Source organism: Calonectris borealis, chromosome 2, assembly GCF_964195595.1.
Source record: "Calonectris borealis chromosome 2, bCalBor7.hap1.2, whole genome shotgun sequence".
Lineage (NCBI taxonomy): Eukaryota > Metazoa > Chordata > Aves > Procellariiformes > Procellariidae > Calonectris > Calonectris borealis.
This window is the reverse complement of record NC_134313.1, coordinates 41,805,942-41,818,713: the sequence shown is the minus strand read 5'-3', so window position 1 is coordinate 41,818,713 and position 12,772 is coordinate 41,805,942. Positions and strand designations below refer to the sequence as shown.

General features: G+C 39.8%; 1 protein-coding gene across 1 annotated transcript in view; it reads left to right on the top strand.

Annotated features, from left to right (window-relative positions):
• The window catches only part of CHD7 (chromodomain helicase DNA binding protein 7), a 132,280-nt gene that overhangs the window by 78,934 nt on the left and 40,574 nt on the right, over positions 1-12,772 (top strand). The window contains exons 4-6 of the mRNA XM_075141779.1: positions 3,034-3,172; positions 6,492-6,629; positions 7,724-7,789. Coding sequence (XP_074997880.1) covers positions 3,034-3,172; positions 6,492-6,629; positions 7,724-7,789 — 343 coding nt within the window. The remainder of the gene's footprint in view (positions 1-3,033; positions 3,173-6,491; positions 6,630-7,723; positions 7,790-12,772) is intronic.

Below are 12,772 nucleotides of genomic sequence, written 5' to 3'. Positions count from 1 at the left end.
GTAATGGCAAAGTGTCTGAGAACAGCTTTTTACCTGCCTGTACTTACATGTGGAAAGGTAAATCTGGTCCAGGCTAACACCATTCCTGAATGGCATGAGTATAATCTGCTGGAAAGTGGAAAGGCCGAGTCAAAAGTGGGTACATTTAATTGTCAGGATCAAATCACACTGGCTCTATGGGAAGACGAAGAGGAACAACAGTTGCTGACAATTTGAGGAAGCCGATGCTCCCGCTGGCCAGGTGAAGGTCCTGGGTGCATGATGCACTGGGAAGCAAAGCCTTGCCTCGCTCAAGGGGATGGTTCTGTTCTTCTATTGTTTGTTCTTCACCTTCCTTTCTTTTCTTGACAGAAACTGTAGCTGTGCATTTAAAAACAGCAATTCTTCTGCTGAATTTAGAACTTAAAATTCCCAGTGGAGCCGCACACGGGCTTTGTTCTCCCCAAGTTGGTAGCTCTTCCATGTGTCTGTTTTTAACTGGCCTGGCAACGGGGGGAGATTTGAAACTGTCTCCGAATTGCTGCGTCTGTATCCCCGTTACCGGGGGTGACTCAGTACGCCGAGGCACGGCTCCGGGTGTATATAGGTCATGAAATACGCTTAGCTCGGAGTCCCTGCCGCTACGAGCGGGGAAAGGTCTAGGAGAGGCTAGAAAGAAAGCTTTGTCGGGGTGGACCTGCCGGCGGGGCTGGAGTCGCTGGCGAGTCTTTGTCTGGGCCTGGCCGGGCGGCGAGCGCCGGGGAGCGGGGCAGCGGCGGGTCCGCCCGGGGCAGGCAGGCCGGCCGGCCCTCGTTAGCGCTTCCCGGCCTTTCAGCAGATTGATATTTTATCAAACCTAGGCCACGCTATTCTTCCCGACTTTAAGCCTGTTATTCATAGGCGGCGGTGCACCCGGGGCACGGTAACGACTACTAAACTTAATTGCGCGCCTTGCTCTGATTTACGGGGGTCAGGGGCGAAAAGCGCCAGCCTGTCAGCTCGCCTCACCTGGCGGCCGTCCAGCTCCCCCGACAGGCTTACCTTTGATTTAAACAAATTCGAGAAATATGTGAAGTTTGGTTGGGTTTTTTTTGGTTTGTTTTTTTTTTTTGGAAGCGGTTTCGCGGTGATTTGATAAAAGGCGGGGGGTGTGGGGAGAGGGGAGCGGGGGGTGTGGGGAGAGGGGAGCGGGGGGGGGGGGGGGCACAGGACGCGGCCGCGCAGGTGCCGGGAGCGCCCGGGCGCTGATTGAGGGAAGCAGATGGCTGCAGTCGGTGGCCGCCAGCCAGCGGAGCAGGTGCTGGTCACGTGGCCGCGGGTTGCCGGGGCGACGCGAGCGCTCTCGGCGCGCGGATGAAAGGCAAGGGGCCCCGCTTCAGCTGCGGCTTTGTGCCATTGGTGGCAGCTAGAGCGGAAACAAACGCTGGAAGGGGAGCCGCTGCCCGCGCGCGGCCTGCGCGCCCGAGGGAGGCCGGCGGGCAGGCAGGGAGGGCGGGCTGCGCTCTCCCCTTCGCCGCCGCCTTTCTGAAGGGCTTGGCTGTGTCCGCGCTCTTTCCGCGGTGTCAAACTTCTCCCCCTCACCCCCTCCCTTTTTTTTTTTTTTGAATTCTCACAGTTTGAGGTGGTGTTTTGAGAGGAAAGCTGTGTCGCGCCCTGTAATTTCACGATAATACAAATTCATTTCCAAAACTCCCAGTCTTTTCACTTGTAAATTTTATTTTGAAGTCAACACTAGTTTAAACACAGGCTGCAAAAGAGGATAATACTACAACTGAGTTGTCCCAGTCCTGAAGCGACATGTAACCGTATTCGGGAATTTTAAATTACAGCTCTGAAATACGCCTTCAGTGGGCCATTGCGCTGATCAAAATGAACAAGCTTAAAGCTGATGTTTGTTTGAGAAGTTACAAAGCTGGGGATTATGAAGGAAAAACAAACCCAGGCAGTGTCCCGAGTATGAAATGAAAACTTTGAGGGTATAGAAGCAGTATAAAAGTGCCTGTCATACTGTTTGGCAACCTGTACTCGCCGTTTGTCGGGTACCAGTGCATAACTCTGCTCTTAAATGTCTCGGCAACTTCCACAACCCGCCTGTTGAATCAGTACAGGCCTGCAGGGGTTCACCACAGAGGGGAAAAAAGACTAGCGAAAACCCATGCGAGACTCAATGGCTAAATGTGCTTAAAATTGCTAACTTTTACCATCGATTCTTCTTCGTTGCCATTTAAAAATTTCACCCCCACAATGCTGAAGATTGTCTCGGTGCGTGATTTGGTGACGATGTTATTTAAAGCTGGATTTTGATGCGTGCATCCTCACCCATTTCCAGGCCTCTGAGCGCAGTTGGAGACATGGGGTCCCAGCTCCTCAGGTGGCGAACATTTTCATGGGGGAGGAGGGGGAGAAACAATCCCCAAAACCTTTCTCTACCATCAGTGGATATAGCTTTCTCGTATCGTGTAGATGCTGAGATACCAGCTGGGTGTTTTCCCCCCCAATACAAGCTGCAGTTGCATGCGTTGAGGCTGTACAGGAGCCCTCAGAGCTGACACAAAAGTGCCTTTTCTGCTTGGAAATAGTAGGGGTGGTAGAAGAAAAGGAAGAATTTTCTGATTCGGTTCTTTGTTTTGGTAATGCTTCGTTTGGTTCTGCTCACCTGGTCCGCACGGTTAGTATCAAGACAAGTGCATGCGTAATCCTGTTTCTGTTCACATGTGTTAGGTTGCCTAAACACCGCTTTCAAAAGTGCAGGTTTTGAAGAGAGCAGCTCTTCCTTTCCAGTCTCATTTTTAGTTTCTTGTTGAAGACATAATCAGTGTCGCTGTCTAAGATCTTGAAGGAGAGAAGCGAGGAGTCTGTTGTTAAGGAATGGGAAATATATAGCGATGGCCCATGCGTCATTGATTTTACAGTTATGTTTAAATACTTAAATAAGGAAGGCAGTTGAAAAGAATGAAGTCACTGAAAATAAACATCTCACAGATTAACTATTTTGTTAAGCACTTTTTGCTTACATTTTTGTACAAATATTGATTAAAAATACCTTTGTTTCAGTAACAAGAAACCAGATTCAGAAACTAGTGCTGCAAAGAAAAAGGTTAATAAGGGAAAGGAAGGTTCTGAAAACTCAGATTTGGAAAAAACTCCGCCACCATCACCTCATCCTGAAGATGAAGATGACCCAGGGGTTCAGGTACTGCTATCTTTCAAGTTCGATGTAGCCTTTGACAATTTAGATGCATAAAACAGTAGTTCCCACAGTCTTTGTTACAGAGATAACAGGTATTCGGTTATTTTCTGTGTGTTTAGAATGCCATACCACGAAGGTGAGAACTGGAAATCACCGTAGTGAATATTTTACTAGAACAAGTATTCCTCATCATAATTTTGCTTTAGAGTCTTGTTACCTGCAGATATGTGTACAATGCTGCTGAGTTTTCATGTGTTCCCTTCCATCACTGTTGCAATTACAATGCTGAATTTTCTGCTTTGTAGACTTAATGTACCATTATGAGATCTTGCTTATAAGCCTCGTGTTTCTTCTTGCATTGGCTTTGCAAACCTTCTGAAATCAAGAATAAGACATGACAAAGCAGGATGTCAGAAATGTGCATGTCAGGGACTTGTAACTACACTGCTTTAATGGATGAATGGCCTTTTTGCAGGACTGCCAGTCATCGGCTAACATTGATAATTTGTCTTGACCACTGCGCACCTGCCAGTTTCTGTTCAAACTTTATTTCATGTAGAGAAAATCTGGAAATAGAAATAGCGTATATGACAACTTTTGTGTGCTCTGTCATTAGCCGTGTTAAGAAGTGGTCAACTCCTGGCTTGCTTCTGCTGGCAGTGGTCAGAGTGGGCATCAAAAATAAGAATTCCCTCATGAAGGGGTAGAGGCGGATTGTGATGGGGAAGGTATGAGACTCCTAAACAGTCATGCTGGTATTACTGAAATCCGTTGCATTTGTCCGTTGCACATCAGGTTGTGGATGTGTCGCTTCTAATTATGATAGATATTGAGACTGATGATCAGTTGAGAATGGTCAAGGCAGCCTGGTGAAGAGGTTGGCAAAGAATGGTGTTCTAACACAAACATGGTTTATGCCTTCCCTCTTCCTATTTTCCAGAAGGATGTAGAGTATAATGAAATGTGAGCAATCTAGTATATTCTAGTTAAAAACGAAAGCAGCAATGGAAGAGAATGCTATTTCTGATTCGTGCAAACCATGTATTCTGAATTAGAAAAGTTGAGATACACCATGCAAGCGTTAAAATCCTTGAAGAATAAGTTATCTGTCCTGTGCCACAAATCTCTCTCAGCTGCTCAATGGCGCTGACAAAAGATGCAGAAGAAAGTTTTGGAGCTGATGGCTTTTTGGGTTAATTTGCAGATGATTATATACTGTCTACAGTTCAATATATGCACATTTTGCTTGTTTTCAGTTTAGTGGGACAAAACTTTCACTTTGTCAAACTCAATTGGGTGATAAACTTTACATTTGAAATATTTTTTTCTTTTTGTAAAGACAAGCATTAGGATATTTGCATCACTTTTTAATTAAATGTAATAAAGTATTTCAGGTAATTTTTGTTTCCTTAATACTTTCTCACACTGCGCATGTTCTACTGCACCCACACTTCTTTGCATAAACTTAGGGAAGAGTTACAACCGTATACGCTAGGACAGCTAGAATTAATAAATTTGTTATGCATTTCCCAACTGAGATTGATACTATGCAGTTGTCTAAAACACCAATGCATTCTTAGTGTTAAATTCTGAGTCTTCTGTAACGATATTATGTAGTAATGCACAAAGTGGTGCATTGTTATCTTTAGAGAGGAAAAATACTTACTTTTGTGTGTTACCATACAGATTTTTTTATATTCCATTATCAAGCCTATTACTCACCTTTCTACCTATAGATCAGTTAATGAGTAAAAGTTAATCCAATGCAAGTAATGTATGCACAGTTTCTGACGACAATGCATAACAGTTGCCAAAGCCTCATGTGGATGTTAGAGGAAACAGGAAGCTAACCAAGTCAATAAAAATCAAACAGAGGATTACCATAACATTTTAGGCATCCTTTCTATTAGGGAAATGGAAGAAGAGATTTTTGGCACTAAAAATAATGGTAAGACTTACCTATAGAGCCAAAAGAAAATTGATATTTTCCCGTTAGTGATTATGGAAATCAGGGTGCAAATTTGCCAAGTGGTATCTATTTTCAAATATAAAAATATTGTTAAAGTTTTCTGGGAGCCCCCGATAAGCTACTATGTTAAAGGTAGAAGCCACATCACCATTGTTTAAAAGGGTGATGTAAACTTAACCTTTGCTCCAAAATTTCATTTTCGGTTAAAGAATTTCTAATTGTGTGAAGTGCATCAGATATTTGTGCTTTAAAAAGTATGATTAACTATCTAAAAATACATATTTGATTTTGTCTATGTACATTGAGAGACCCAGGTGCATAGACCTGTTAACAAGCTAAGTATTTGCATGTACCAGTGAAGATGTATGTTAAGCTGAGAAAGAAGTAAAAATGAGTAGTATATCAATTCATAAAGATGTTTTTTTAACAGTTGATATTCAACATTTTTTTTTTTAATATATATACATCAGTCCATTAAGATATTTCATGCTCAGTTGACAGTTTCCTTCAACAGCATATGCTCTCAGCTTTTCAAAATATATAACTTGATGCAGACTATCTGGGAATTTAAATTCTACTGTTGCAGAAAATGGTGTCTGGCACTGAGTGTCAAGTTGCAAATTCTGTCAAATGCATGCTTGTGTATTTTACAGATTGTTTTCTGCAACTTCTCTGAAGCTTTCTCTCATCCTGGAGATGAGAGTATGGGGACACAGAAACCGTGTTTTCAATTTGGAGTGGTTCAAGTTTTTCATTTTCGTCTATTAGTTTGGGGTCTTTTCCCATGCTGTGCTGCAGGATGTCTTTCTGAACAGTGCTGGGTCAGTGGAGTGAGGAAATTGTATTTCATTGTATTTCCCCTAGAAGATAATCTGGGTACAACTGGGCGGATGGGGAGAGCAAGAAAGTGTGTTGTCACTGCTTAGCAACGCTATGGGCCATGCTGCGGAAAGGTGGTGTTTGATTCCTGCATTGGCCATCTGTCAAAGTTTGTCGTAGATGTGAATTGAGAGGTGCAACTCAGTGTATTTTAATTGCTTTCTGAGATACGCTTTTTAATTTTCTAACGTGGTTCTAGTAATACTAAAAAAAAAATAATACCACTTTCCAACTCAGAACAAGCATGAAGTGGGGTTTTTTTTGTTGTTGTTTTTTTAACAGGAGTTGAAAGCAGCTAACAGGCAGGAATTTAGCATAGTAGTATCTTGATCCCACTATTTGTATCAGAGCACTGTAAAAATAATAGTGTTTGCTACACACTGGTGTATTTGAGAAATATGAAGAAGTTTTCTCAGTTATTCTGCAATCTGTCAGTTTTGTTTCTCATGAAAAATAACAACGCTTTCTATTTAGAAGCGACGCTCCAGCAGGCAGGTGAAGAGGAAGCGTTATACAGAAGACCTGGAGTTCAAGATTTCAGATGAGGAGGCCGATGATGCTGATACTGCTGGAAGAGACTCTCCTTCAAATACTTCTCAGTCAGAGCAACAGGTCAGATCAGACTGGAAAGATGGCTGTAACTGCAGCATTCAGAGTTCAAATATGGGCCCTTTTCCTGAATGATATTCATCGATGGTTGGCACAGTGTTCCAGAAGGCATTAGCTTTTTACCTTCCTAAACAATATATTAATTCATGACTTTGTTTACAAGCTGATGATATGCAATTTGACACACTTCTTTGAAACTGTTCTCTACCTAAATGGTCTCTACCTAAATGAAACCTAAACTGGACTGCTAGGAGTCCTGAATTTACTTCTGTGAATTCAGTGGTCTGGCTTCTGTGACTTTAATAAACCACTCGAGCTTGTCCCCTGCTGCTAGGCACCATAAGAATCCCTTTATGAAATTACTGCCTTGTAGTACCCAGCAGGGTACACTTTATTCTCTGTGCAATGTAAATGATGGATAAAATAGTTTGAATAAGATGAGGGGTAATAATGTAGGAATGACTGTTGTTACAATCTCATTGTTTTGTAGTGCTTTTTCAAAGAACTGCTTCACTTCACTAACTGATGACCTATTGGAGAATATATATATGTTCTTGGTATTTCATTTGGCAATTTGTTAAGGCTTGTGAAATATTGTATGTGATCTCCATTGTTAATTGTGTCTTATCAGAAGGAGAATTTGGTAGGTTTGCCTGCAGCTGTAATAGTGAATTAATGTAATAGTGTGATAGAGCATCACAGGCAATTTTGATAGCTATCGTGTAGACACTTACACGGCCAGCTAGAGTTTTTGAACAACATCTAATATTTAGGCTATATGGTGCTGAAAGCACCTGTTATTTTAGATGAACTAGCTGGCCATGTGGTTATATCTGTGTATCTGTGCACATCAGCCTTAGTGAGAGAGCTAGAGTTGCGTTAGCTCTTAAAAATGGGCTTAAACAAGTATCCTTCAATCCTTTATTATGGTATTAAATCTATTTGAATCCTCTCAGTTCTCATGCTAGGGGGAAAAAGTCCTCCAGTGTATTAAACTCCTGTTGCAAAAAAAATACTTCAAATTTTTCTAATGAAGGAAGTCTTCAAGTAACAAAGATGCACTCCCATAACTCATTTGTATGGTATTTATGATGTAGGAATCTGCTGATGCTGAAGGTCCTGTTGTGGAGAAAATCATGAGTAGCCGTTCAGTCAAGAAAAAGGTAAAACAAAACAAAACCTTTTCCCCCCATATTTTTAAACAGGTTAAGCACATTTCTGCTGAAACATTTATTAAGTTATTAAAACACCTTGTATATTCCAAATAGAAAAACTGTTTTATTGAATAGAGGAGGTTCCCTGAAAGTGTCTTTACATGGTATTTAACATGCTTTTGGATAGACATACACAAAACCGATTACTTGTTTAGTCTTCCACTCTTTTCTTGCGTTTCTTCAGATGAGAATTTTGATTTTTGCAAATATACATACCTGGGCAAAATCTATGGTACTCTTCAGTTCAGAGTGATGTTTCCTGGGAGTTTGAGGAGTGAGAGAACTCCCCTGCATCCTAAGTTTCTGCCTTTTCTAGTAAAGAAAAATCCTTGCCCATAATTTTTGCATCTTTTGATAATGGTTGTGCTTAGCAGCTAAAACAACTTCATATGCAATCAAGAATGTTACATATACAGGTGATTAATATCTTCCTTGTCACTATGCTAAAATGGTGAAAGAAACACCCTCTTTAGTTAAGTGTGGTTCTCTTTTAATTCTGCCTTGGTTGCTAGTTATGTTCTTATTTTGCTTGCAGATTCTTCTAATCTGCTTCACGATTTGATTGGCCTTTGCACTTTCAAACTATTAAACTCCAAGTAGGAAGTAGAAAAGAACTTGTTCCAAAAGGGCATTATTATATTTTATAGACTCTTTTGTGTAGCTAATTCTGTGACTTGTACTGCAGTTGGGCAGAAAACTGTCTGATTAATATAGATACGATACTCATGTTGTTGTTACTTAACCAGAAATATTTCTTTTCCTCGAAGTGTTAATTTTCAAATTGGAGGAGGGATAGTTGCCTTTATTCATGTGGGTTTTTTCTTTTTTTTTTATGTTGTGGTGTTTTGTTTGGGGGGGGATTTTTTTTGGTTTTTAATTTTATTACTGCTGTCATAACATCATTAACAGCTTTGTAAACCTAAATTCATGCAATGTCATGACTGGCTGTGATTGAATTTGACTTGTTTCTGCAGCTTTCACAGCACAGAACCTCCAGGGCTTTTTTTGAAGTCCAGAGCTATATTTTGTATTTCAAACCATAGGCTTATTTTTCAGATAAACTTCAAGTATTACTTCAGTAATTAGTTGTCCTGATGGTCTACCAGGCAGGAGAGGAGAATGTGGTCTTTTCATAAATGTCTTTACATTGGAAGCTGTTTTTCACCAATTATTCTTCTCTTCTTCCTCTCCCCTGCAAACAAAGGTGTGATTACTCATGGGGAGTGTGTATTTTGCTGCAGTTTGTGGGAAGTGGTTGGTCTGCTGCCTACATGTCTTTGATTGCAAGCTCTGCTGGAGGCAAGCTCTATTTTGAGCTTGCTCTTTAATGTTTTTTATGGATTGTATTTGCAGGTTTGAGGGTTGTCTCTTCTTTCCCTGCTCTTCTCCCCAACCCTCCTCTCCAAAATCCCCAAAAAAAAAAGGGGGGGGGATTTCAGGATGTTAATATTTAACATCTGAAGTATCCAACTGTGCTTTTATTAAAGGTCTTTTACACTTTTACTAGCATCATCAAAACCCTGATTGTTAGATTACTAATCAAAGTAAAATTGCTGCGATCAGGACCAGTGCATAAAATAAACATGAAGAAAGGCTTTTCTAGGAACCCTTTCCATGGATTAGGTTGTAACAAAGATGTTGCATTTGAGTAAAGGACATTAGATAATACGCTTTTGGAGCAGTATTCTTATCATAAAATTATGCTGGTTTTCTCAAAAATAGCCTTAGTCTAGTTTTGGAGTTACCAGATATGATGCAGCACTGTACTTGCAACCATTTTTGAAATGTACAGAATAAAAGATAGAAATTACTTTAGTTCGTGTTTGAAGTGTAAAAGACAATGTTTTTACCTGTTGTTCTTAACATGGAATTTTGAATTCTGTTGAATACTCTTCCCTCTTGCAGGAAGTGTTAAGTACATGTATCACTCTCTTTCCAAACCATCACGGTCCTGATGTCTTCAGTTTGTATGTGGAAATTTTTCATTTTTCTAATTATTTTCTTGGCCAGCTTTAGTCCCCTTTGAATTTCTGCTCCTTAACTTTGAAAAGGAATGGCTAGAACTAAATATGCTATTCAGCACAAATAGCACATATTATGGAAAGATGTGGAGTTTGTAGAACGTTATACCTGCATGTTAACACATCTGAATTTCTCTTTTTGCCTACCAATACATGGTGAGAATTAGATCTAACTGAACTGTGTACAAATGCCTACATCTCTTCCACAAACCGATTAGCTTACAGTCTAGTGCTGTGTATCAGTTGAGGTAATTGGTTCTTTATGTGTTGCTTTGCATCTGCTATTAATGTGTTCTGTCTGCTATTTTTCTAGCAGTTGATATTTCTGTTGTTTTGTTGTTTTGTTTTGTTTTTTAAGCTCGCTCTTGTCTCTAAAACCGAGTGGCTTGCTCAAATAACTTTTGCATTAGCAGGTATTACTGTATCACTTCTGCGGCAATGACAGTGCAAGATTGTGTGCTCTTAAGTAAATACTTAAGAGCAAATGCTTGAAGGAACGGATCACTTATTACTTCAATTACCTGCAGAGACTGTGGATCAGATTGTCAATTATGGTCGCACCTGGGCAATGATAATTTGAAGTGTCCTGCATTGCCCAAGTCTGCCATGCACTATACTAGGATGTCTGCGTAATCAGTTTTGGGAGAATTTTGCATAAATGTTCCATCTCACCTTTTTACCTGGTTAATATAAACGTACATGTAGTGGGGGTTGGACAGTGACGTCAAAGGCATAAGCTTCTGTCTCATATATCCTAAACTGATGTATTGTTAAACCCTACTTGAGTGCTGGTGATTGTAACTTGATTAGAATTTTTTTTTTGGCCATAAGCGTGAATGCCAGAGTAAGATTTTTTTAAAGATTTTTTTTTTCTGAAATACTTTTTATTTAGGTGAACCTGTAATGCACACTCATAGAACATATGACAACATAGACCAGTTATTACCTATTAGGCAATACAAAAGTATGTTTTACTCATGGGAGTTACAGGATTTATCAAGGTTTACATTGTAAATTATTGTTATTAAGTTGGCAGTTGTCAGAAAATATACTTGACTGAAATGCTGTTGAGGGGAGTTAAGTTGGCTAATATGAAACCTTTATATAAAGGTGTTTAACCATGTTGTCATGGTAAGATTGATGTATCTCAAAGGATTCTGACTTAAAACTAATCAAAGAGACTTGGCCATAATACATTTCAGAAAACAAAAAAGTTAATGTCTTAAAATTAGGGATGACTTCTTAAAGTCTGATTTTGCCTCAGACTAGTGAATAGATCCAGATAACAGGATCTCCATTTTTTAATACTTTGTTTTTAATACAGTTTTGACCTCTAAATATGAATACCTTCTTGAGAAATACTGCCTTTTAAATTTTTTGTTTTAAAAACAAAAAAATCTTGATGGTCTTCAAATCCCTTCCTTTGACAGTATCTTTATAAGTGACAGAGAAGCTTCTTCCCTGTGTTTAGAGTCAGGGAATAGTTTATCTTCTACAACAGAGGATTCAAGAATATCAAGAAGTAGCACCAGGAATACCTTATCTTCTTCCATTTCTTCAGGGAGAACTAGGTGGAAGCTGGTGTTGCTCCCCTTTCTAGAAAGGAACCCAAGCAAGACTGTACTAGAATGATATAAACGCTAAAATGATAAAACCCCTTGCTAGCCTGGAAGAGAAGAAATACTATGTAAATCAGGGATTAGGAATGCATTAGCTTTTTCTTTACTGTGCTAGAACAGAGTTTAATGCAGTTGCTACTGTTATTCTTTAATTGCACTGCCTTACTGGAAGTAAGGTCTAGCCAGTAACTTTTCTTTTGAGAGAGAATTTGGAAGAGGAAAAATCATCCTCTAGCTTCAGAATAGTCTCTCTTTTATATATTTTTTTCCTCTCTTTTTTTTTTTTAATATATATATATAGTGTGTATATGTATAAAAGATGGAGGATGTTGACTTATACAAGGGTCAACAGTTTGTCTGTTTAGTGCTACATATAATATTTATTACAGATGTTGTTGTCCCTCATGAAGTATGTAAAACAGAAAATGCTCTTCTATTTAAAATTGTTCCAAAGTTCATTAGTAAACACAAACCGTTAATGTTGTGACATAAACTGAATTCTAAACGTGTGCCAGGTGCACTGTCCTTAGTTTGTCCTATGGCTGGGTTCAGGAGTAATTCAACAAAGTATTACATGCCATATGTTATGCAATACTTTGGCACTAGGGATGAGTTAAGGGTAGTCTCAACCCTTAGCACTGAATGCCCTTGGTTTTGCTCGTTTATATCACAACTTTAACCTTGCTTTAAATGTAGTTTTTGGGTGTTAATTTAATTTGGCTGCTCTGTATGTGAGACATCTTGCCTGAGTGAATTTAATTGCACCATTGAGTAAAACTAAAGCCATGAACACTGATGCACTAAAATTCTAGCAGAGGTATAAGGTTTAGTTTTATATGGCTTCTTGTTTGGAGTTATTAACTATATGGAGGAATAAACCCCCTTTAAAACCCTTTTTTAAAACATTACAAAACCCACAATGTAAAGTTGCCATGAGCCAGCCAAAAATAATACATATGGCATTCAGGAGTGCAGTTGCTAATTGGCTGCTGCCTGAGAAAATGGTACACTTGGCTTCTACTTAACACTGTGGGTTTGGCAGAAAGCCAGATTTGGGGTGAGGTTGTGAATGAAGCTGCATGTGGTTAGGGAGGAGTTCAAATGATTCATGTCTTGGAAGTTGTAGTAAGCAGTGCAGTATGTACTTGGGTAAGCTGCTGGAGGAAACTCCTCACCCATGTCCTCCCCCTACAAATGCTTTCCTACACCTCCACTTGTCTCTCTATGTGGGGACTGTATTTTGGTTAGTTTTAATCATTAACTAAATTGGGCTGTTCAGTGGTTTAATTCAC